This window comes from Peromyscus eremicus, unplaced genomic scaffold, assembly GCF_949786415.1.
Source record: "Peromyscus eremicus unplaced genomic scaffold, PerEre_H2_v1 PerEre#2#unplaced_113, whole genome shotgun sequence".
NCBI classification, from domain to species: Eukaryota; Metazoa; Chordata; class Mammalia; order Rodentia; family Cricetidae; genus Peromyscus; species Peromyscus eremicus.
The window spans coordinates 497,567-523,993 of record NW_026734352.1 but is presented as its reverse complement, the minus strand read 5'-3'; the positions used below and the strand labels follow the sequence as shown (position 1 = coordinate 523,993).

General features: G+C 48.3%; 1 protein-coding gene across 1 annotated transcript in view; it reads left to right on the top strand.

The window, feature by feature from the left end:
• LOC131901573 (serine/arginine repetitive matrix protein 3-like) overlaps window positions 1-6,409 on the top strand; it is a 36,261-nt gene extending 29,852 nt beyond the window's left edge. Inside the window, exons 11-14 of the mRNA XM_059252686.1 lie at window positions 457-803; window positions 1,840-2,064; window positions 2,151-2,288; window positions 6,187-6,409. Coding sequence (XP_059108669.1) covers window positions 457-803; window positions 1,840-2,064; window positions 2,151-2,288; window positions 6,187-6,409 — 933 coding nt within the window. The remainder of the gene's footprint in view (window positions 1-456; window positions 804-1,839; window positions 2,065-2,150; window positions 2,289-6,186) is intronic.
• Window positions 6,410-26,427: the final 20,018 nt, after the last annotated feature.

Sequence of the window (26,427 nt, the reverse complement as noted above, 5' to 3'; positions counted from 1 at the left end):
CCCCTCCCCCCGCAGCCCCCATCCCCACCGCTCCGTCCCTCTTGTGTTATGCATGCGGAGAACCTTGCATGGTCTGCTATGTTGAGGCCAGAAGGTGAACATTCAGGAGAGGTAGAGGCAGGGCAGGCGCGGGAACCGTGTGTGCGATGCTCCAGGGCTGCAGCCCGCGGCCTAGGCCCGGTGAAAGCCCTCTCTCCTTTTCTCCCCCCACCCCGCTGCCCTCTCACGTTCCCCTCTCGATCCCTCTTCTTTTTCTCTCCACCTCTCTGTCCGGCTTGCACCCCTCCCCACTTTTGCTTCCTCACTGCCCCGCCCCACCCATCCCCCCCCCCGTGTCTGTCTGTCCTCTGCATCCGCAACCCTCCTCTCTGCTCCGGTCCCCTCTGCATCCCTCCCGGCCTCTCTCTCGCCCCCTCTCCGCCCCTCCGTGCCCTTCTCTGCCTCTCTCCCCGTCAGAAGCCTAGTTCGCCCCGGGCCTGCGACAAGGTGGCCGCCGCGCCCACGCCGCCCGCGCGTGGGAAAGACAGTCAGAGCCCGTGCTCCGCGCCGTCGTCGCAGGGCCGCGGGGGCCGCGCGGCGGGAGGGGCGGCCAGGCGCCGTCGCCGGCGGAGGAGGAGGCGGCGATCGCGATCCTCGGCCAACGCGCCCCGCCGCAGGGGACGCCGGCGTGCCAAGCCCGCGCCACCCCGGGGCTCGTCCCGCTCGCTCAGCGGGGCTCACTCCAGCAGCGAGTCGGGTGGCGGCGCGCCGGGTCCAGGGCCCGAACCGGGCTCGGAGAGAGGCCACAGCGGCCACGGGAAAAGGTGAGCCGGCCTCCTGCCTGCACCCCACAGGGGAACCCTTTCACTTGTCACCCCCAAACAGAACCTCTTGCTTGTCACTCTATTTATGCAGCCCTCGTGGTCACCCCACATGTAACCCTTCGCTGATTACTCCACGTGGGGTTTCTGCTCTCGACATCCCACATGCATCCCTCTCGCTGGACATCCCACATGCATCCCTCTCGCTGGACATCCCACATGCATCCCTCTCGCTGGACATCCCACATGCAACCCTCTCGCTGGACATCCCACATGCATCCCTCTCGCTGGACATCCCACATGCATCCCTCTCGCTGGACATCCCACATGCATCCTTCTCGCTGGACATCCCACATGCAACCCTCTCGCTGGACATCCCACATGCATCCCTCTCGCTGGACACCCCACATGCATTCCTCTCGCTGGACACCCACGTGCATTCCTCTCGCTGGACATCCCACATGCATCCCTCTCGCTGGACACCCACGTGCATTCCTCTCGCTGGACATCCCACGTGCATCCCTCTCGCTGGACATCCCACATGCATCCCTGGACATCCCACATGCATCCCTCTCGCTGGACATCCCACATGCATCCCTCTCGCTGGACATCTCACATGCATTCCTCTCGCTGGACATCTCACATGCATTCCTCTCGCTGGACATCCCACGTGCATCCCTCTCACTGGACATCCCACATGCATCCCTCTCACTGGACATCCCACATGCATCCCTCTCGCTGGACATCTCACATGCATTCCTCTCGCTGGACATCTCACATGCATTCCTCTCGCTGGACATGCCACGTGCATCCCTCTCACTGGACATCCCACATGCATCCCTCTCGCTGGACATCCCACATGCATCACCTCCAACGGAGCCTCCCTTGTTAGTTAACCCACATAAAATCTCTAATTCGTCCCTTTGACGCCTCATTTCCTCTGTGCTGGGCTCATGGATCCCCACTGCCACCTACACGACCTACGTCTCTCCTGCCCTGCAGCCAGCCACTGAGCCCTGCCCCACACTCCCTCCTCTAGGGCAAAGGAGCGACCCCCACGCGCGCGGCCCACAAGCACCTCGCCATCTCCAGGCGCGCACGGCCGGCGGGGTGGCCCGGAGGGTAACAGCTCATCACGCAGCCCTGGCCCCCATCCGGGGTCCTGGAGCTCCAGCCGCTCACCGTCCAAATCCCGCTCACGCTCCCCAGACAAAAGGACCCGCAGCCCCAGCCTCTCCCCGTCGCCCAAGAAACCTCTTGGCCGGTAAGTGTCCCTAAGGGGCGGATGGCGGAGAACCCGGGCTTGGGGCTCAGATAGCGGGGATCCCTCACCACGAGCGGGTCCCACAGGGACAAGGACAGCGAAGGCCGTGCGAGGCATGCCGAGGCTGAGGCCGCCCGCACCCGACGTCGCTCCCGCAGCTACTCGCCGATCCGAAAGCGGCGCCGAGACTCGCCCAGTTTCATGGAGCCAAGGCGCATCACCAGGTACAAAGGGGCCTGGGGATGAGGCGGGAATAGGGCTGCTGACTCTAGTTGGTGGCCAGGGATGTCAGAGAGTCAAGACTCACAGGCATGGGGACCTTCTAGAGTGAACTGATTCTGATCCACAGGAAAAAGGCGGGCTTGCCAAGAGGGGACAAACAGAGAGATGGGCTGAGTGAAGAGAAACTAGTGGATTCAGGGGTCATCGAAGACTTGGGGAGGGACGAGGGTGCCAGGGCACCAGACACCTTGGGAAGGAAGGGTGCCATGGACCCGAGCCGGTCTGTACTTGGGAGCCAGTCTGTACTTGGGTCGGGGTGGCCAGGCACAGATACGGAGTTCAGCTCTGGGAGATTCTATTCATCCGTCTGGAGCCCCTCCTTCCCTCCCGGTATCTACCACATCCTCAATAATATGTACTTTCTCCTTCATCTCAAGGAACCTCCTGCTGCGTGGCCTGTGGCCAGGCTGGGGGCCGTGTGGACCGGGCTCCACAGGCAGCCCAAGTGATGCCCATGTGAGCTAGTCTGGTGGTGATCAGCTGTCCGTCGTCTGCGTCTCCTTTTCTCACTAACCTCCCAGCACCCTGGGGAATTGGCGGAGGGGGCAGAGCATCCTAGTACCTGGGGTAGCTGTCTGAGAAACCCCATGCAGAATGGGGAGTGTGGCTGATTTGATGGAAGACAGGAGGGGTCTGAGTCTGCCAATGAAATCACCCTAAAGCTGGGACTGGTGGCTCAGGTCTCTCATCCCAGCTACTGGGTAGGCTGAAGCAGAGGGGGTGGAAAATTCAAGGCCAGCCTAAGGAACCTAGCAAGACCTTGCCTCAAAACAAAAAGATTGATAGAATGTTTGCCTAGAATCTCCCAGTGAAGGATTAAGGCCATAGCTTAGTAATAGAGCACCTGCCTAGAATCTCCCAGTGAGGGGCTGGGGTGTGGCTCAGTGGTAGAGCACCTGTCTAGAATCCCCCAGTGAGGGCTGGGGTGTGGCTCAGTGGTAGAGCATCTTCCTAGAATTCCCCAGTGAGAGGCTGCGGGTGTGGCTCAGTGGTAGAGCACCTGCCTAGAATCCCACAGTGAGGGGCTGGGGGTGTGGCTCAGTGGTAGATCACCAGCCTAGAATCCCCCAGTGAGGGGCTGGGGGTGTGGCTCAGTGGTAGAGCCCCTGCCTAGTACTTGTGAGACTCTAGATTCAATCCCTACTACCAACAAATTAAAAATCACCCTGCAGGGCTGGAGAGATGGCTCAGAGGTTAAGAGCACTGACTGCTCTTCCAGAGGTCCTGAGTTCAATTCCCAGCACCCACATGGTGGCTCCCAACCATCTATAATAAGATCTGGTGCCCTCTTCTGGCCCAGGCATACATGCTGTATACATAATAAATAAATAAATCTTAAAAAATATTTAAAAAAAAAATCACCCTGCAGCCCAGAATTACCCCAGTCTGAATAGATTGTCATACCCTGAGCCCAGCATTGCCCTGCCTTGCTGAGGAACCTGGGGGAGACTGATGTACCTCAGTGGCCAGATGTGTATAATTAGCTGAAATCCTTAAGAATCTTTTTAATTCAGCCGGGCGGTCGTGGCGCACGCCTTTAATCCCAGCACTCGGGAGGCAGAGCCAGGCGGATCTCTGTGAGTTCGAGGCCAGCCTGGGCTACCAAGTGAGTTCCAGGAAAGGCACAAAGCTACACAGAGAAACCCTGTCTCGAAAAACCAAAAAAAAAAAAAAAAAAAGAATCTTTTTAATTCCAACTCTTGAATCTCAAATTAGTTCTCCTTTGTCCTTGATAATCTGGGTCTCCAAGAAAGCAGTATGGACTCCTCCTTTACTTAGACCTAAAGTCTAAGACCACACTAGAGATAGCCCCTCAGACAGGTTACACACTCCAGCTATACACTGAGGATCCTAAGATGGCCAGAATCTCACATCTTCCACCTGGCACCCCCTCAGCCCCTCGGTCCCAGGCTGCCTCCTCCCCCCACTAATGCACACCTGTTTTTCTTCCTCAGTTAACCCTTGTGATGGGGCATTATAACCCCCTTAACCACTTTCTTTTCTTCTCTCTGGGTCATAGCCTCCTGCCTTCAAACTAACTCTGGGCCAGCGGGGGTGGGGAGGTGGGGGGTGGTAGCTGAGTGAAGGGTTGGGGTGGAGCAGGGGAAAGGGGGATAGGCTGAAACCGAGACAGCAGTGGTCAGGGGTCTCCTCCTGGTTCTCTTTGAATGACCTTAAAAATCTAAATCTTCAGCCGGAAGATGGTGGCACACGCCTTTAATCCCAGCACTTGGGAGGCAAAGACTGGTAGATCTCTGTGAGTGTGAGGCCAACCTGGTCTACAGAGTGATTCCAGGACAGCCAGGGCTACACAGAGAAACCTTGTCTCAGGGGAAAACACACACACACACACACACACACACTATATATATATATATATATCTTCTATTTGGAACAAGGATAAGGGGACAGAAATGCAGGGCTTGCCCATAATACTTGCAAGCCAAGAAGCCATTGCTGGACTTTTTGATGTGAGTTGTCCCTATTTAAAAGCTTCATTTAAAGGTCTATGGATGTGGCTCAGTTAACAGAATGCTTACATAGCACGCATGGGGTCTAATGTTCAGTCCTCAGCATGCAAAAACGGGTGAGATAAACCTGCAGCCCCAACACTCAGGAGGTTAAAGGCAGAAAGATCAGAAGTTCAAGGTCACCCTCTGCTACACAGTAAATTTGAAGTTTGATACATGAAATAATAAAAGTTTTATTCCTGCTGGACATAATGGTGCGTACATACCCGCGGTCCCAGAACTCGGAAGTCGAGGCAGGAAGATTGGAAATGACAGGTTAGCCTGGGCTTCATAGTGACTGTGTCTAAAAGAAAGCAAGAAAAGAAGGAAGGGAGAGAGAGAAAGGAAATCAGGTGTACTGATACATGTCTGTGATTATAGCACTCAGGAGGTCAAAACAGGAGAATCAGGAGTTCAAGGCCAGCCTTGGCTACACAGTGAGAGGCCAGCCTGAGCTATATAAATCCTTCCTCAGAAAATAAAAACAAAATGAAGTTTGGGGTTAGAGAGAGGGCTCAGCAGTTAAGAGCATTTACTGTCCTTTCGGAGGACCTGAGTTCGAGTCCCAAGATACACATGGGAAGCTCAGTGTGGATCAGCTCCAGGGAATCCAACGACCTCCACTCTCCATGGCCCCTGCACATGCTCACATACCCCCACATACAGACACATAATGATAAATAATTTTTTTAAAGAAAAGTAAGTTTCACTCGTAAAGTTCAGGGTGTAGATCAGTGGTACTAGTATTTGTAAGGTCCTGATTTCTTTCTACCCCCAGCATTGACAAACAAAAGAAAAACAAACAGCATTCACACACACACACACACACACACACACACACACACGCACACCAAAAACCAATAAACTCCCATTTATTCAGAAAATATTTCTTAGCACATATTCAGGTCAATAATGAACTTGGGCTTTTTGCCCTGTGGGCAGACAAGAAAAAAAAAATCCACAGTGTCTACTAGTCTGGATTTAAAGTTCTTCAGGCTGCATGTCATCACAATTTTGATTAAATGATGAGTGAATGGACAGAAGAATGGCTCTTATATTTAATTGTCTCAAAGTATCAGCTAGAAGATATGCTTAGCTATTGGTTGTGTATATAAATAAATTTTCAAGAATCCAAAAAAAAAAAAAATCGACATGAATTTGGTAAGACACAGAAGTTTGGAATTGGAGTTGTCCCTGAGGCCAGGACTCAGAGGAAACAGGCAGGAAGCCCTTACCACTGCTGTGATGGGGACAGAGGCCGAGTGGGAGCCGTGGATGGGCAGAGCTTGGGGCTCTGGGTGGGCTAGGATCTACTTTTTCTCTCTTCCAGTGCCCGAAAGCGTCCCATCCCCTACTACCGACCCAGCCCCTCCTCTTCCTCCAGCTGCTTGAGCAGTGACTACTCCAGCCGGAGCCACAGCCGGAGCCCAAGTCCCGGCCACAGCCACGGAAGCTACAGCAGCCGCAGCCACGGGACTCGCAGCCGCTCATGCAGCGCCTCCCGCAGCCGCAGTCCCAGCTACCACAGCAGCTCCGAGAGTGGGGGCTTCTAAGTCCAGACGGACCCATCTGGGGTTAGGAGGCCCTGGCACAAGGCCCTGAGACCTGGGAAGGAGGGGTCTGTACCCCCATACTGCTACAGAGATCCTGGGGTGGGGGGCGGGGCAGCACCTGGGCAAGCGGGACTCGGGAAGAGCTTCTTCTTTGGTGGGTGTTCCACCCACAAGGAGGAATCAAATTTTCTTGTCCCTAAAGTGTGCCCATCCCCATGCCCTGCCCACCCACCACGTCCAGGGAACAAAGAGCCTTTGCGAACACAGGGATTAGGTCACCATGCCCCTCTTCTGCCTGAGGCCAGCTTACCAGCCTGGGGCCCATTGCCTGGTTATGGCACAAGAGTCCACTGTTGGCTGTCACCTCACCTCAGCTCAGTGGACCCCTGCACAGCTTGGAAGGTGCCAAGCCCGGGACCTTCCCCTCCTCTTTATCTCCCACGGGGTGAATCTGCAAAGGGCAAAGCAAGCTGGATCTAGAAGGGAAGGACGGCCTACCTAACTCTTAGTGTATTGCCAGGCAGGGTGAGATGTTCACACTTGGCCCCATCTCTCTCCCTTGCCCTCACATCAAGCCGTAGGCCAAGGCCACACCGTCCAGGCCTTCATCAGCACAAGAGGTGGCATAGGCCACCTTTGTATCTAACCCTGAAGTCAACAGTGGAGATTCAGGGGCTGGGGATGTAGCTCAGTTGGTAGAGTGCTTGCCTAGCATGCATGAAGTCCTGGGTTCCACCCCAAACACACTATAAAACCAAGCATGCTGGTGCACGCCTGTAATCCCAGCACTCTGGAGGTAGAGGCAGGGGGACCAGGAGTTCAAGGTCATTTTAGGCTACATAGTGAGTTTGAATTCAGCCTGGGGTACAGGAGACCCTGTCTCAAAAGTGAGAGAGAGAAAGAGAGAGACTGGGGATTCAGGTCAGAAGATAAAAAAGAACACGGGTAGAAAGCCGGGAAATTTTTTTAGCCTGGGTCCAGACAGTGCAGTCAGATGATGAGGCAGGTCAAGGTCGGGAGACAGATAGCACCTGCTGTGGGACTCATGGGCCAAGGGATAGCTCCTGGTCACAAGCCTAGGCTAGCATGCAGTGCACTTCGGAGCCTGCCCGAGGGAGAACTCACTACCAGGCCTTGATGGGTCAGGGTTGGTCGAGGATTTCAGAACAGGAGTGGTAGTTTCCAGCCAAAGCCCCCAGCCTGGAGCGTGATGGGGAAGCAGTGGTTCCTCCTCTGGCCCTCTTCTGTGGCACCCAGCCCTCCCCCTGCTGGGGCCCTCAGGGATCTCGAAGTCTTCCTTAGCCCAATAGGGCAGATGCCCTGGGCTCTGGTGGGGGAGGGGGGGAGTCTGGGGTCTGATCCGGGTTCCCACCCTCTCTCAGTTTCCCCTTCCCTCTTTCTCCGCAGTGCGGGGGGAAAAAAAAAATTGGACTGTAATAAATACACTAGGTGCCCGGACGACAGGCCGAGTGGGTCTCTGTGTCTGCAACCCTCGGGGGAGGATTAGGGAGGAGGGAGAAGGACTGGGGTCCGTCCCTGGGAGGACTGAGTGGGGCTCTCATTCCTCCTGAGAGCCCAGTGATTGTGGCATCAAGGAACCCTGGCCCATCATGCCCAGCCCCCTGTCTCCGCGTGAGAGACTGTATAGCCTCCTGAAGCTCGAGTGGGGAGGAAGATGAAGCCATGAGAACTTCCTGTCTGCCCAGAGGCCTTGTGAGCTGTTTGTTTGTTTAAATGTATTGTGTGTGTGTGAGACTGTGGGGTGTGTGTGCCACCGCGTGTGTGCAGAGGTCAGAGGGCAGCTTTGTGGAGTCAGCTCTCTCCTTCCACGTTTACGTGAGATCCAGCTCTGGTCACTTTTTGGTCACTGGGCAAGTGACCACTGAGCCATCTTGCTAGTCCATGTTTGTTTATTTGAGTCAGGATCTTACTGTGTAACCCTGACTAGCCTAGTAGACCAGACTAGACTAGAATTCTCTGTAATCCTCCTGTCTCACTCTCCTAATTACTGGGATTTCAGTCATGGGCCACCATGCCCTAGGTGGGTTTTTTTCTACCTACTCCTCTTTCTCCCTTTTTTCTCAAAGTGGTGGATTTTAACCTCTGCATGTGTGTGTGTGTGTGTGTGTGTGTGTGCGCGCGCGCGCGCGCTGATGCGTGCAGTGTGTGTGTAATGTGACTGTGGTGTGTAGTATGTGTGTGGTATATAATGTGTATGGTGTGTATAGTGTGTGTAGTGTGTGTGGTGTGTAGTGTGTGTGATGTGTGGTGTGTATAGTGTATGTGGTGTGTATAGTATATGTGGTGTGTATTGTGTTGTGGTGTATAGTGTGTAGTTGGCGTGTATAGTATGTATGGTGTGTAGTGTGTGTGATGTGTGGTGTGTAGTGTGTGTGTGGTGTGTATAGTGTATTTGGTGTGTATAGTATGTGTGGTGTGTAGTGTATGGGGTATGTAGTGTGTGTGTGGTGTGTAGTGTGCATGCACACTCTATGTGTAAGACAAAAGACCAACGTGGATGGTCTTTCCTGTATTTAAGTTTCTCCACCCTGGTTAGAGTCAGGGATTCTCACTGACTCTGGAGCTCACCAACTGGCCATTGAGCTCCTGGGATCCCCTGCCTGCTTCACCACATCACACCCAGCATGAGGGCTAAAGATCCTCACAACCCTCCCTACACTAGGGTACAGATGTCTGCCACCATAGCTGGCTTTTACGTGAGTGCTGGGGATCCGCACTCAGGTCCTCATCTTGCTCAGTGACGCTTTACCCACAGAGCCGCCTCCCCAGACTGTACCCTGTGCTGAGTCAAGCATTTCCTGGGAATGGGGCTGAAGTGAAGAGCCCGCCTTTCAGCAGAACAGGCCCTTGCCCACATCACATTGGATCTCACAGACACTCTGAAGTGTTTCAAAGCCCGCTTGTCAAGAAAGTTGGTCCAGCTGGGTGTGGTGGTGTCGGACTGTAAGCTCAATGCTCAGAAGGCAGAGACAGGAGGAATGAGAATTGGAGGCCAGTTTGGGGTTTACATGGCAAAGCCATCTTTTAAAAAGAATTACACACATTGCCAGGTGGTGGTGGCGGCCTGTAATCCCAGCACTTGGGAGGCAGAATCAGGTGGATTTTTGTGAGTTGGAGGCCAGCCTGATTTACAGAGCGAGTTCAGGACAGCCAGGGCTACACAGAGAAACTCCGTATTTAAAAAAAAACAAAAAACAAAACAAAACAAAAACCAACTCACATACACCACACACACACACACACACACACACACACACACACACCTCCATCTTGGCTGAGGGTGTAACTAATATGACCCTGCTGGCTACTTATCTCTGGGTTAGCAGAAGATGGGAAATGTCCTTTGTGTCCAGTCCCTAGAGCCTGTCAGCACATAAACCTTTATCCGGTTTCTTCCTCTCAAAACTGGAAGGGTCATCTGATATAACCAGAAGCTCTGTTCCTGATCTAAGTTGTCTGAAGAAGCCCTAGTGACAGCTTTTTAGCCCTTTAGGTAAATTAAGAAACAAATGAGCTAAGCATGTGGCTCAGTGGTAGAGCCCCTGCCTAGACTCCCCCAGTGAGGGGCTGGGGTGTGGCTCAGTGGTAGAGCACCTGCCTAGACTCCCCCAGTGAGGGGCTGGGGTGTGGCTCAGTGGTAGAGTACCTTCCTAGAATCCCCCAGTGAGGGGCTGGGGTGTAGCTCAGTGGTAGAGCACCTGCCTAGAATCCCCCAGTGAGGGGCTGGGGTGTGGCTCAGTGGTAGAACACCTGCCTGGAATCCCCCAGTGAGGGGCTGGGGTGTGGCTCAGTGGTAGAGCACCTGCCTGGAATCCCCCAGTGAGGGGCTGGGGTGTGGCTCAGTGGTAGAGCACCTGCCTAGAATCCCCCAGTGAGGGGCTGGGGTGTGGCTCAGTGGTAGAGCACTTGCCTAACATTTAGGAGTCCCTGGATTACATCCCAACAACACACACACACACACACACATATACGGTTTCTCTCCTACTATTTCTTGTCTCTTTTTCTTTTGTTTTTTAATTTATTTATTGTATTTCCTGTGTGGGGGAGTCTGGGCTACATGTGAGTATGTGCACCACATGCATTGTGATTGCCAAGGTCAGCTCACTGGAGCTGGAGTTATGGATGGTTGTGAACCACCGTGTCGATGTTGGAAATTCAACTCCAGTCCTCTGCAAGAGCAGCAAGTGCTCTTAACCACTGAGCCATCTCTTGAGCCCTTATTTTCTATTTTTAAATTTTATTTGTAGGTTGGGGATTTAGCTCAGTGGTAGAGCACTTGCCTAGCAAGCGCAAGGCCCTGGGTTCGATCCTCAGCTCAAAAAAAAATTATTTGTATTTGTATGGTGGAGCACAAGCCACAGTGTACATGTGGACACCAGAGGACAAACTGTGGAATCAGCTCCCTCTTTCCATCTACACATGGGTTCCCAGAATCACACTCAAATTATCAAGCTTCTTTTGGAGAGTGCCTTTTCCTGCTGAGCCATCTCAACGGGCCCTACCACTATTTCTTTGAAAGCACAGAGACCTTCATCCTGCCAGATTCCCAGACCAAACAGCCACAGGAAACAGGAAATGCCTCCCACCATCCTTACATTGGTATTTCCAAAAATGCACCCTTAGCTATTCATTTAATTGCTGATCCCCTAAATATTTCTTTAAAAAAAAAAAGACTTTAAAAAAAGTGTGTGTGTGTGTGTGTGTGTGTGTGTATGTGTGTGTGTGTGTGTGCGTGCATACAGTGCCCATGGCCAGAAAAGGCGTTGGAGCCCCTGGAGGTGGAATCTCATGGAAATGTGAGCCTCTGACTCCTGTGCTGAGAACAGAACTCAAGCAGTGCACCGTCTTTACAGATGAACCATCTCTGCAGCCCTCACCCTCCAGCAGTTCTTGAGTCCGTGTGCCCCCCCCACTCCCCCCCCCCCCCAGTACGCAGCTCAGTCCCCACCTCTGGAGATGGCGGTCCAAATGAATGACACTAACCTTCCTGCCGGTCTATAACCAAGAAGTTCCTTGCAGTAACTCCAACCTTATCTCCCAACTACCTCAGTCCATCGCTGCCAAAGATGACTCCCGGGCCGTCTCCATGGTCATAGCTCCAAGTGAGCTCATTGCACAATCCCTCCCCCATCCGCTTAGCCAACCTCTCTAGATCTGTCTAGATGCCAGGATGTAGCTCCTTCTCTGCATTCTTCTGGGCACCTGCTTGGGGCTCCAGACTCTTGTACCAGTTGTTCATACCTATCCCTCCCCAAAGCCCTGAGAGTCTGAGGGAGACACAACGTCTTCTCTCTGCATCCCTACCCCCACGCCGGTATAGACTCTACCTTTGAAATGTTTGTTGAATGAGTAACCGAATAAAAGCCAAAGGAACCATTCCAGAAGCCCAAAACCAAAGATGAGTGTTGGCAGCGTGAGGGCACTAGAGGGCGACAGAGAGTGAGGGAAAGGTGGTTTAGGGTCCACCTCCCTGCCGGAGACTCCCAGGCAGTCCTCGGAGCCCTCCTTGGCTATTTGCAAGACCAGGAAACTCAGCCCCAGTGCCCCGGGGACTGACTGAGGCTCAGCCTGCCCTCGGCTCTATTCCCTGCAGTGCCGAGAAAATACCACCAGGATCAGAGCACGAAAACAGGAAACATCCATCCCCGCCTCTGTTGCCAGGAGACTGGGAGGGACTGACCTTCCCTAGGATGTTTGGCATCCCAAGCTCCGGAGCCTGGGACTTCACGGTTTGGGGGTGTAGCCACTCACTCCTGTCTATCTAACGGAGCTCACAAGAAGCGCACCAACGTTTCTGTTCCAACCCACAACAGCAAGAGGCCGTGTGTGTGTGTGTGTGTGTGTGTGTGTGTGTGTGTGTGTGTGTTCGTTGGGGGAGGGGTTGTAAATGTATATGTATGCGGAAGAGCACAAGTGTGTGTCTATGGAGACCAGAGGACAATCTTGAGTGTCGTTCCTCGGGTGTTTTTTGAGAGACCGTCTCTCATTGGTCCAGAGCGTAGCCTGGCTGGCTTCCAAGACCCACGAATCCTGTTTCTACCTCCCTACCACCAGAATTACAAGCATAGGTCACCATGCTCAGCTTTGGGTTTGTGGGGTTTTTTTTGTTGTTGTTGTTTGCTTGTTTGTTTGTTTGTTTGTTTTTTGTTTTTGTTTTTGTTTTTCGAGACAGGGTGGTTTTGGTGCCTGTCCCTGGATCTCGCTCTGTAGACCAGGCTGGTCTAGCTCTCACAGAGCTCCGCCTGCCTCTGCCTGCCGAGCACTGGGATTAGCCACGTGTGCCCCCCCCCCACCCCCCAGAGCTGGCTGTGTTGTTCTTGAGATGGGAGTCTCATACAGCCAAAGCTGCCCTCCAGCTTGATACGAATTCCTGATACTCTGGTTTATACACATGCATACCAGCAGGGCCAGCTTATGGTGTATGTGTGGGATTTTTTTTTTAATTTAATTAATTTTTTTTAAAGATTTACTTATTTTATATGTACGAATGCTTTGCCTGCGTGTGTGCCTGGTGCCTGAGGAGGTCAGAAGAAGGCGTCAGATCGTGCTGTCTGTGGATAACGTGTTGTTGTGTGAACACGCACGGGATCATAGCAACGGGGAAGAGGCCCGGCTTGACTGTGCAGGCAAGTGGGCCAGGGAGCAGGGTCAGGACCGAGTGACGGAAGGTCTCAGAAGAAACTCAGGGTGGAAGGGCAGGAGCTGTAGCTCAGTTGATGGAGGACTTGCCTAGCATGTGTGAAGTCCTGGGTTCGACCCCCAGCACCTAAAACCAGGTCTCCTGGCATATACCTGTAATCTCAAGTGGTGACAGGAGGATTAAAATTTTGAGGTCAGCTTGACCTTGATATCCTCCCTATGCTAGTTCCCTCCTGGGTTTCACCCTCCTGAATGCTTAAGAGAAGTTCCTTGTCTGTGTATCCTGCATATTGGGCGTTAACAGTTTAGATGCAAGATTGTAAAACATCGGTAGCCAACTTCTGCCTTCCGGGGTTCTCCCATTGTACTGTAAGCCTGTATTTAAGACCTCCTCCCTCCTTCAATAAATGGCATTCGGCAAAAAAAAAAAAAAAAATTGAGGTCAGGAGGTACAGTGCCGTACACCTTTAATCCAAGCACTCAGGCGGCAGAGGCAAGCAGAGCTCTCTGAGTTCCAGGCCAGACAGAACTGCATAGTGAGACCTTGTCTGGTGGGGAATCGGGTGTGTGTGTGTGTGTGTGTGTGTGTGTGTGTGTGTGTGTGTGTGAAAGTCATCCCCTGGTACAGAATTGAGTTTCAGACTAGGCTAGCCTGGGCTATATGAGACCCTGTTTCAAAAAAAGAAGGGCATGGAACTAGAGAGGTGGCTCAAAGAACTTTTTTTTCTCTTTTCTTTTCTTTTTTCTTTTCTTTTCTTTTCTTTTCTTTTCTTTCTTTTCTTTTCTTTTCGAGACAGGGTTTCTCTGTGTAGCTTTGGAGCCTGTCCTGGAACTCACTCTGTAGCCCAGGCTGGCCTCGATCTCACAGAGATCTGCCTGCCTCTGCCTCCCGAGTGCTGGATTAAAGGTGTGCGCCACTACCACCCGGCAGAGTAAGAGCGCTTGCTCTTGCAGAAGACCAGGGTTCAGTTCCCAGTACCCATATGGTGGCTCACTAGTGTCTGCAGTTCCACTTTTAGAGGAGCCAATACCTTCTTCCCCCATGGAATGAACAGAGTGCTCTTATATACACCCTGGCAAAACACTCATACACATACAAATTTTAAATAAAATATGACACTTAAAAAAAAAGACCAAAGTGAACAGGGACATGGTAGACTGTGTCTGTAATCAACTCAGTACTCAGGAGGTGGCGGAGCAGAAATTCACGCTCATCCTTGGCTATATGGGAAGTTAAAGGCTGGACTGGAATGGGGGAGGGAAAAGAGGAAAGAAAGAAACATCAGGAGGATGAAGGCAATTTGAGCAAAGCCAACCTAAAAGGATTCTTAATTATTTTTCTTACATACATTCATTTGTGTGTGCACACTCGTGAGTGTGCGGGTATACTGTGATGCTGCAGGCCGCAGGAATATATCAGAAAAACTCAGCTGTTTATGGCAAAGTCACTACCTGGAGGAATCAGGGAATTCCTCCAGAGGAAGCCAAATCCCACGGAGTTTTTGGTGTTACTTGGCTTGTTATATATCAGCTGTATTCTGTTATGAAAATCAATTTTCCTAATTGACTTTTCCCTCAGAAGGGCTAACAGTGTGGACTGATCACTCTCTGGACATACACATTCCAGGTGTTTGGAGAACAGCCTCAGGAAAGGCTTTCTCTGGAATCAGGTATCTCCCCTAGCCTTTTTTTTTTTTTTTTTTTTTTTTTTTTTTTTTTTTTTTGGTTTTTCGAGACAGGGTTTCTCTGTGTATCTTTGCGCCTCTCCTGGAACTCACTTGGTAGCCCAGGCTAGCCTCGAACTCACAGAGATCCACCTGGCTCTGCCTCCCAAGTGCTGGGATTAAAGGCGTGCGCCACCACCGCCCGGCTCTCCCCTAGCCATTTTCAAGGACTAAAGGAGACACCACCCAGGTGGTCACCCAACTTCCGAGGACTAACAGTGATAACCACCCACAGGCAAGTCTCCTGACTTAAGGTAAATTCCACAAGGAGACACCGCCCAGGTGGTCGCCCAATTTCCGAGGACTAACAGTGATAACAGCCCACATACAAGTCTCCTGACTTAAGGTAAATTCCACAAGGAGACACCACCTAGGAGAGGTGGACGTTAAGTAATAGCTTTACACAATTTAGCTCGGACCCTCCTTTTACATACGGGGACTTCCAGGGCAGAGGACGGAGAAGAGAAAAGAGAATGGAAGAACTAGATGGGTAAGAACTTGAGAGGAACAAACTGAGATGAGGAAGAACTAGATTGAAGGGCTAGAGGAGAGGACTAGAGGAATGAGATGGAAGATGAGGAAGAGCCAGATGGGGAAGAACAAGATGAGGAAGAGCCAGATGAGAGAGAAGGAGACGGGAGAGGAGCTGATAGAGGAAAGAACTAGATGGATGAGAACCTAGAAGGGGCAGAACTAGATGAAGGAATTAAGATAGAACCTAGAGGGGACAGTAGATAAATATAGAGAAATCAGGCAAGAACGGAGCTAGACATGAGAGCAGAATAGAAGCTGTGCAGATAGAGAACTGTCACACAATAATAAAGTGTATGAACTAAGGAGTTTCGTGTACATAGATTCATTTCTTTTTATCAAAGATTAATTATCAGCTGGTTGTAGATTCTTCCCGGACCCTGGGAGGGGACTATTGAGGGGCTGGACCCCAATAGTCCCCGATACTGTGAGTGTGTAGGTATACTGCCAGTGTGTGCCCACTCATGAGTGTGGGGGTATACTGCCAGTGTGTTGCACATTCATGAGTGTGCGGGTATACTGTGAGTGTGTGGGTATACTGTGAGTGTGTGTGCGCACTCGTGAGTGTGTGGTATGCTGTGAGTGTGTGCACACTCATGGGTGTGTGGGTATACTGTGAGTGTGGGTATACTGTGAGTGTGTGTGCACACTCATGAGTGTGGGTCTACTGTATGTGGATATACTGTGAGTGTGTGTGCGCACTCATGAGTGTGTGGGTCTACTGTGAGTGTGTGCACATTCATGAGTGTGTGGTATACTGTGAGTGTGTTGCACACTCATGAGTGTGGGTCTACTGTGAGTATGTGGGTCTACTGTGAGTGTGTGTGCACACTCATGAGTGTGTGAGTATACCACACACACTGTGGCACACATATGAAGGTTAGAGGACCACTTGCAGGAATCTGCTCTCTCCTTTCACTCTGTGAGCCCCAGGAATCGAACTCAGATCTCCAGTCTTAGCAGCAAATGCCTTTCCCTACTGAGCCACCTCAGCGGCCCTTTACCTGGAGTCTGGCTTGAAGGCAGGCTGAGGTGATCCAGAGTGCCTGGGGGTAGCGGAGGGTGAAGCTATGAGGGTCCACACAAAACTCACTCAGCCTGTTTTTGCTAAAACGGAGTTTGACAAGGGAATGTGAAACAGAGCCTAGGAAAGATCCAAGTTTGGTCAAGCCTTCTTTTCTTCAGGCCTGCCCGTATACATACCGGAGTCCTCCAGCCTGCACACAGCACAGGGCAGCGGGCGGGGGTGGGGTTGGGGGTGGGGTGGGGTTTGGTGGGGGAATAGCAGAGGAGAAACTTGATTCACAACCCTGGAGCCTTCCAGAACATCCAGTCCAATGGTCTCATTGTGCAGATGAAGAAAATGAGTCACATTTGATGGCCTCTAGCCAAGGTCAAAAACATTCAGGTCCCTAGACTCCTGAGCTACACAGAGTCTCTCGGCTACCCAGCCAAGAACAGCTGGTGTTGGAGGACGGCTCCGCAGCCCTGTCACCTGGCCCCTCACTGATCCTTTTTCAGGGATGATGGGGGTTGACGTCCTCCAGGCCAGGCTAAAATCAGAGGCCTGGGCCTGGCTGGAGGCAGCATTCCGGAAAGGAACTCCCAGAGAGACACGTTGAGATGTTTCTGGAAAGATCCCAGACACCCCCAAGTCGAGTATGCTATACTGATGACTTTGCTTATTTCTGGTCCCCAGTAAAGCTGGTGACTGGTACAATAATCCATCAGCTGTCAGGCCTCCGCCTGGCAGCTCCCTGAAGACTCCAGAGAGTTCTCTGAGGCTGAGCCAGAAAGGGAGGGGCTGGCTGGGGTGCAGCTGGCAGAGGCCTGTCGAGGGCGTGGCTAGCATGGCCAAAAATTCAGGCACTTTTGCAAGGAAGGAGAGGCTCACTGCTCAGACCACCCCAGACATTGGGGTTACAGACAAGAGGAGGGGCCTTTCCATGGAGGAAACCCCAGACCCAGCAGAGGGCGATAAAAGGGATGGGGCTGTGACCTGTTTGCCTCAGAGTTCAGGGAAATCTCTACATGACAATGTTATTCCTTTTCCTCCCCTCCCCCTTCACCTCCTCTCTCCACATATCTCTGGCTGTCCTGGAATTCCACTCTGTAGGCCAGGCCAGTCTTAAACTCATAGAGATCTGCCTGCTTCTGTCTCCCAGCTGCTGGAATTTACCTCCTCCTTTCTCTCCCATGCTCCCTTTCTTCCCTCTGCGTCTTTTGACTTGTTTTTTCTTAGGTTTATTTATTTTTATTTTATGTGTATGGGTGTTTTGCCTGCACGGATGTCTGTGCACATCATGCGTTCCAGTCCAGAAGAGACCTTGAATTTCTTAGAGCTGCAGTCAGGGACTGGGATTTGAACCCAGGTCCTCTGGAAGAGCAGCCAATGTTCATAACTGCTGAGATAAGCTGTCTCTCAGCCCCCCTTTTTTTGCTTTTTATTTTGAGACATGGTCTCACTCTGTAACCCAAGTAGGCCTTGAACTTTCGACCCACCTGTCTCAGTCTCCAGAGTAGCTGGGACAGCAGGCCTGTGCCTCCAGACTCAGCCCTCATCTAAGAAATGACATTCTTTTTTATACAATATATATTTTAAATTTATTTATTTTTATTTTATGTACATTGGTATTCTGCCTGCATATATGTCTGTATGAGAGTGTTGGGTCCCCTGGAGCTGGAGTTACAGACAGTTGTGAGCTGCCATGGGGAACTGAACCTGGATCCTCCGGAAGAGCAGCCGGTGTTCTTAACCACTGAGCCATCTCTCCAGCCCAAAAAATGACATTCTTAGAAGCTATTTTGACAAGTCATAAAACACATCCGAAAGCTTCAGTGTCCAAAATGAAAGACCGAAAACTGGGTATGGTAGCACACCCCCACAATTCCAGCACTTGGAACGCAGAGACAGAAAGATGTTACATGATTTAGACCAACCTAGTCTACACAGGGAACTCCAGGCCAGCTGGGGCCACATAGTGAGAGCCTATCTCAAAATACAAACAGAACAAAATGAAAGACCCAAATGCTACCAAGAGAGCATGCCAGCACACTGGACACACCTCATGGCATTTGGGACCCAGCACAACTTTGTAAGATGGGCAAATAAGAGCTACTGAGCCATATATATATAAGTATAATATATAATAATATATATTAAAATATATAAATATTATATATATATATAAAATAAAAGACAGGGCACCCAGGGACCCACATGATGGAGGGAGAAAACTGACTGGCAAGTTGTCCCTTAGCTTCCAAACGCAGGCCATGGCATATGTGCCCCCCCCTCAAATAAATGTACTTAAAAGAATTTTTAATAGGCAGATGAAGTAACCCTGGTTTTCAGATCATGAAATGTAGGTTTAAGAGGCCATCAGACCAGTACCCAGTTTCAAGCCCAGCCCAGCCTGTCTGACCCCAAAACCCAGTTTCTCCCCCACCTACTTCTCATCTCAGACTTGACGGAACTAACTACCAGGGCCCCACCCTTGTGGCAGGGCAGGTTGATCATAAAACCGGTCTGTGGAAGATGGATAGAACCAGCTGTGGATGCACACTGCTCATCCCAGCACTGGAGAAACTGAGGCAGAAAGGTTCCCACACTAGACACTTGCTTATGTTACATTGTGAAGTTCAGGCTAGCCTGGGCTATGTAAGGAGACATTGTCTCCAAATAAATAAATAAATAAATAAATAAATAAATAAATAAATAAATAAATAAATAAATAAAATAAAATAGAAAACAGAAATGGCTGGGAAGTGGTGGCACTCGCCTTTAATCTCAGCATTCAGGAAGCAGAGGCAGGTGGATCTCTGAATTTGAGGCCAGCCTGGTCTACAGAGTGAGATCCAGGGCAGCCAGGGCTACACAGAGAAACCATGTTTCAAAAAGCAATAACATAGAAGAATGATAAAAGATCAGTATGTGAAATGCTTGTCGAGCAAGCTCAGAAGCCATCTTAGAAAAGCCAATTGCGGGGCTGGAGAGATGGCTCAGTGGTTAAGAGCACCGACTGCCCTCCCAGAGGTCCTGAGTTCAATTCCCAGCAACCACATGGTGGCTCACAACTATCTGTAATGAGATCTGGCGCCCTCTTCTGTATACATAAAAAAGAAAAGCCAGTTGCCTGGTGCACCCCATCATCCCAGCACCCCATCATCCCAGCACTCCTACAGCAAGGTGGAAAGTACAGACAGCCAGAATGTGAAACCCTGCCTCAAAATCAAGGTGCAAAACCCTAGCATGCCGGTACATTCCTTTAACCCCAGCACTCAGGAAAGAGAGGCCAACTAGTCTCTGTGAGTTCGAGTCCACCCTGTTCTAAGTAACGAATTCCAGGCCTTATGGCTACCTAGTCAGATACTGTTTCCAAAACAAACAATAAACCAAATTCCAAGACCTACAAAAAAAAAAATAAAATAAAATAAACAAAAATGGTGGATGAAGAGAACGGACTCATGGAAGCGGTCCTCTGATCTCCACACCAAGGCTATCACGTGTATAAATCACACATCACACATGTACACAACAACAATTACACGTTTCCTTTGGTCCTGCCATCTCCTTGTGTGTGTTTGTGTGTGCACACGTGGGTGTGTACGCCATGGTACACATGTGAAGGTCAGGGGACAACCAGGGGGAATCATTTCTCCCCTGAAAAAAAGAAAGCCGGGTGTGCTGGTTCATGCCTGTGATCCCCGTGCTTGGGAAGGAACAGCAGGAGCCTTAAAAAAAAAAAGGGTTTGGATTCCAAATGAGTGAGCACAGCAGCTGGGAGTCCCGCCCCTCGTTTGCACAACCTGTCTTGGCCACGGCATCCAGCATGACTACGTCTTGTCCTGGTTTAAAGCAAGATGAAGGAAGCGTGTGTCTACAAAGAGCTGGCAGCCCCCACCTCCCAAGCCAGGCTAGGCCGGGCAGGGTGACATTTAAAAGCATCCATGACCACACTTGACAGCACCCTCTAGGGTGGGGCCCCTTGAACTCCAGTCTGGGCTAAGGTGGGCAAGCAAGGGCTGGTGAGCCTCCTCAAAGCCTTCTGACCTCACCAGAGATTTATGGCGCTGGGCATGGGTGGGGCTGGGAACAAAGGTCTAGGATTCCTAAAACACATCTTAGAGAGATGGGATGGCCAGGATTTGATTCAGTCATCTTCATGGCAACTCGTAATTATCTGTAACCAGTTCCAGGGGTTTTGATGATCTCGTCTAGCTCCATAGACACTCAGTATGCACATATTGCACAGACATACATGCAATCAAGACACCCATACACATAAAATAAAACAATAAAATAAACAAATAAAAGAAGATGAAATACTTTATGTATGAATCTAACAAAAAATGTACAGTAGGCTGGAAGCTGTAAAAAGGTTGGTGAAAGAAATCAAACAAATTTGAAGGAATGGAGAAGCACATCATATTTTCAGACCAGACAACTCTGCCAGGGGGATGGCTTATCAGGTAAGAGAACTTTTTTTCTCTTAAGTATTGCTGCCTGTGGGGTAAGCCCCCAGGAGCACAGGGCTCAAAGGGAATCCACAAAGTTGGCACATACTAGACTTTTCTATCTGAGGGGGTTAGGGGAAAAGGCACTTACACTCTCTCTTGATGGTTTCCTCCCTTATTCTCTATTCTTCATTCTGTGTTCTACATTCTCTTTTTTTTATCTCTATCCAGAGATATCCCTTCTTTTTCTCTTGATGTTTTCCTTCTCCTTCTTACTCTCTTGAAGTTATCCTCCTAATTCTCTCTTTTTTGATGCTTTCCTTCTGACTTTTTCATTCTTGATATTTTCCTTGTAGCCCATTTTAACTCTCTCTAACTCTATCTGTATTCTTTCTCTTACAGCTTATATATCCCAGCAAAATCTTTCAGGCAATATAAAAATTACAATATGGTTACATTCTGTTTTTCAAGGGAATGAATACAAGCAAATAACAGCACGCTCTCCATATCCCTTACATGATTAAACATCTTATGTATTACAGGAGGAAAACAAATTATTTCAAGAACCCATGTACATTCATACCCAAGCAACTTTCTATAGATTAACTGTGTAGGTAAGCAAGATATTCTTCTCAGTCAGGTCTGTTATTGGCAAGCTGTACTTTGCAGTTATATAGAAAGGGCCAATTACTTTATTACTTACCTTGAAAGGTAATCTTATAAGGAATGTTAAAGGAATCACAAATCTAAACTTTTATATATAAAAAAAATCAGTCAGCTCTACTTTAAAACTTTAGGGTGTATACCCAAACATCAATAGTTTTTTTTTTTTTTATATCAAGAGATTGAGGGAAAAATGGGTGTAAGGAATTAATCATCATCTTTGGTTATCAACCAGTTCTAGCAAGAAAAGTAAGTGAGCTAGTAATAATTGGGCTGCTGTGTATTTGTTCTCTGACTTTACAGAGTCCCTCACCCATTATAAAATTTTAGATTGTGTTCTTGGGTTTTTCACCTTAAAGCTACTATTAAAACATCTGATCCAACCTGAAGTTATTATAAGGCTTTGTTTTAGGAAATGATACACACTGAAATCTGTGTCTTTCAGCATTAAGACTAAAGGAATTCAAGCCAATCTGGCTCCTGGGACTCTATTGCTTATCTTAATCATTAACTTGAGCTAGAATCTATGCAGCTCTTTAGGTGAAACTCATAGGCCCTAGATGTGTAACATTTACTTGTATATATTTTTATTCATCAAACTAACATTATTATTATTATTATTATTATTATTATCATCATCATCATCATCATCAATTAGACAGTATAGCTTAGGAAGGAATCATCTTCACAATAATCCACAAGTAAAACTGCCCAGTAGAATGGGATGTTTCTATGAGATAAACACACTACATTACAGGCAGTGGGGATCTCCCCACACCCATTCACACCATACCAGACACCAGAGAAAGATGGCAGTGGAAAGCATGTAATGGCACAGCAGAAACAAAAGACATTCTGGAGTCTGTGGCCTTGGGGCCTTGCCTATCCAACTTTCACCCATGCGGGAGTTGCCTCCTGGTGGGCTGACACCTTGAACTTCAGTTGCCACCTGCTGCTCCTCTGATGTGGCCACTGACACTCAAGCATGAGGACCCAAGTTTGAATCCCCAGCACTCACATTAGAAAAAGTTGGGCATGGCTACAGGTGCAATAAATGCAGTGCTGAGAACAGAGACAGGGGGATCGAAATAGTTCACTGGTAATCAAGCCAAGATGAAGCAATGAGCTTCTGGTTCAGTGGGAGACCCTATTTCAATAGAGTAAGGCAGGATGATAAAACTGGACACCCAATGTCCTACACTTATGTCTGCATGTGCACACATGGACACATGCATGTAGGCAATACACGCACAACTCAAAGTGCTAAGAACAGTGATTTTCTTCATATTTATCAAAAGATTTAATCCAATTTTGATAGTGTAGGTAAGTGGGGTTTTCATGTGTAGACATCAATAAAGCTTATTCTGAATTTGCATGAAAAGACAATGAAAGAAGGGTAGGTAGGAAGGATTCTGAAAAAAAAAGAGGAACCAATTGTTGTACCTCATGTGGAGTCACAATGCAGTTACAATAATCAAGAGTGTGTGCTGTTCTGGGAGGGACAGACACAGGACTATAGTACATAACAGTGAATGAGTAGTCCATCCACAGACACAGCCTCAAATGATTTTCATTCTTTCTTGGTCCTCAATACAATTATTAAATCATTGGCTTAATGAATTTACTCTTGGTAGTCTAAACTGATATGATTTTACACCAGAATGTTTTCCTACACCAGAATGTTTTCCCTATTGATTTGTATGTGTTTATGTGAGTGTGTGTACTTTCTTTTTTTTTTTTTTTTTTTTTTTTTGTTTTTGTTTTTGTTTTTCGAGACAGGGTTTCTCTGTGTAGCTTTGCACCTTTCCTGGAACTCACTTGGTAGCCCAGGCTGGCCTCGAACTCACAGAGATCCGCCTGGCTCTGCCTCCCGAGTGCTGGGATTAAAGGCGGGCACCACCACCGCCCGGTGTGTGTGTACTTTCTTATGAATGAGTGCACATGTGTGTGTGTGTATACCATGAAGTGTGTAGAGACCAGAGGAGAATCTTTGGATGTTGATCTTCACCTTTCCACCTTGTTTGAGACAGTGTCTGCTGTTTCCCAGTGCTTAGGCCAGGGCAGCTAGTCTGCAAGTTTTCACAAATTCTGTCTCTACTTCCATTTCTTCATAGGTATGTACTGGGAGTACAGATGTATATGCTACTGTGTCCATCTTTTACATGGGTTATGAGGAGCTGAACACAGGCTGTGTTCTAACTGCTTTTATACATTGATCCATCTTCCAAGACCCCAGGTACTTTTTCCCCACAGGTGCAAAAGTGATTCAATTATGTCAGAAAAACTGGAAACATAACACAAAATAGATCACAGATTAAAACTTAAAACTGTGAAGAAGTTTAAAGAAAAACAAGCAACCAACAAGGAGGTTTATGGGAAGAATTTTCAGACATGCTACCAAAGCATAATCCACAAAAGGAAAAATAGATGTATTTACATCCTTCAAATAAGATTTTTTCCCTCCTCTTACAGAAAGATTCCCATTAAACAAACATTAGTGAAGATACGCTGGAAATGAACTATTGTATCTTACTGGTTAGAATGCTAATCTGTGCAGCCACCATAGAAACCAGTGTAGAGAAATGTCATAAGCCTGAACATTTAACTATTACACAATTCATTACACTACGGTTGGGTATAAAAGTAAAGAAATTGAACTCAGTGTACCACAGAGATACCAGTGCACTCATGTTTTTTGGTTTTTCTATTCATAATAGCCATGGTGTAGAATCAGCTTAGGTACTGTTGTAGTTTGCTTTCTGTTGTTGTGACAAATGCCATGACCAGAAGCAACTTGTAGAGGAAAAGGTTTATTTTAGCTTACAGGTTGTAATCCATCACTGAGGGAAGCCAAGTCAGGAACTTAAGTCAAGAGCTTGAAGTAGAAACCAAAAGAGGCATGCTGCTCACTGGCTTGCTCCAAGGCTCATGTTCAGCTATCTTTCTTATATAGTCAAGGTCATTCGGCCTAGGGATGGTACCACTCATAGTGGGCTTCACCCTCCTAAATCAGTTAACAATCAGGAAAATGCCTCACAGACATGCTCATAGGCCTATTGGACAGAGAAAATTCTTCAACTGAAGTTCCCTTTTCTAGCACATGTCAAGTTGACAATCAAGATTAGTTATTACAGGTGCCCATCAATAGGTGAATGGATAAAGAAAATGTGACACACACACAAATGGAGTTTGTTTTAGTCATAAAGAAGAACAAAATTATGTTATTTGAAGGAAATTAGATGGAACTGGAGATCATCATGTTAAGAGAAACAAGCCAGATTTAGAAATACAAGTATCACATGCTTCTTCTCATATGCAATATCTGTATTAGACTGTTTAAATGCCATGGAAATAGAAGGGGTATATTTGGGAAGAAGATCAGAGGGAGAGGGAGATATAAGATGGTAATGGAAAGATGTTTATAAAGTACATTATATACGGTAAGAAACATCATAAGAAAACTCATTATTTTGCATAATAAATGTATGCTAATAATGAAGAAAATAAGCATAGATTCCCATTAAGAAGAAAAGACAAGCTGTACATGGCCACTCTATCAGCTTAGCAAGTGGGAGCCTCATCAACACTGAAGGAACAGTTCTGTCTTGTCTGTTGGCTGTTATAGATAGGTACACATGTGTTAATTTTGTATGACATTACACATATACACACACACAATAAAGGCACATAAAATAGATGATAATTGAATAATATATATGGATTCTATCAATTTCCTGTCACAGAAACATACTAAATTTACAGTTACTACAGATATTACCATGGGAACAAATGGAGGAAACATAGATGGAATCTTCATGTACATTTTTACTCAATTCCCTATGAAGTTAGAATCACTTCACAATAAAAAACCTAATGCATGAACATGGCACTGGGGAGATGACTCAGTGGGTAAGAGCGCTTGCTTGGTGAGTTCAAATCCCAAGCACCAACTTCAAAAGCTGCGTATTGCCACACATGCCTGTAATTTCAGCTGTGCGAAGGACAGAGACAGGAAAATGTCAGGAGCTTTGGGCTGCCAGATTAGCTCCAAGCTCAGTAGAGACTCCATCTTAAGGGCGTGAAAAGTGATAGAGCAGGTCATCTCATATGCTTCTCTGGCTTCCTTATGTGTTTTGGGCAGGGACATCTATACACATGTGTGCATATACTGCACATCTACTACACAATACTATACACACCCCTCACATGCCCCCCTCCACCCACACACACACACACAGAGAGAAAGAGAGAGAGAGAGAGAGAGAGAGAGACCAAAAAGACCTAACAAATGTGTGAATACATGAATAGATGCTGAAATAATTAAAAAATAGATGCTTACCCGACGGTTTGTGAAAGTAGAATAACATTCCTTCACCAGCACTGTTTTGATTATGTCTGGATCCATGATAGCCAACACAGGCTGTCGGCCCTCATAAAACCTGCATTGGCAAAGCAGAATTCAATTCTGGATTCAATTAATAGTTGAAAGGATTCAACTATTCTGTTCCTGGCATGCCCAGAACCCAGATACTGATCCAGATGTTACAAGATTCATAATCCAAATTGTGCAATACACAACTATATGAGATCCTAGTTCAAGTCAGGAATTCTGACCACATATCACATGAGTCTCATGAAATGAAGTATAATGTAGCTCATTATACACAAAATAGTTCTACAAAGAGATCACAGTTAGAAATAAATGGGAACATTTGTTAAGTCTGGGTGGTGTATACATGATATTGAATTGAATAGCCAGATACTGGGCAGAAAATCAAGTGAGCCATCCCTGGACCATTAAGTCTGGGAGAAAAGTAAAAAATGCAACTTTTTTTAGACTAATTTAGTCTGTGAACCAATGGTACCTGAAGACATATGGGACCTGTGTATAAAAGCATTTAAAATACATACAATCATAAATTCAACTCAAGAGGCTATGGGCTGTGGATGTCTTCCAGGCACTGAGGTACGTGATGATTTCAA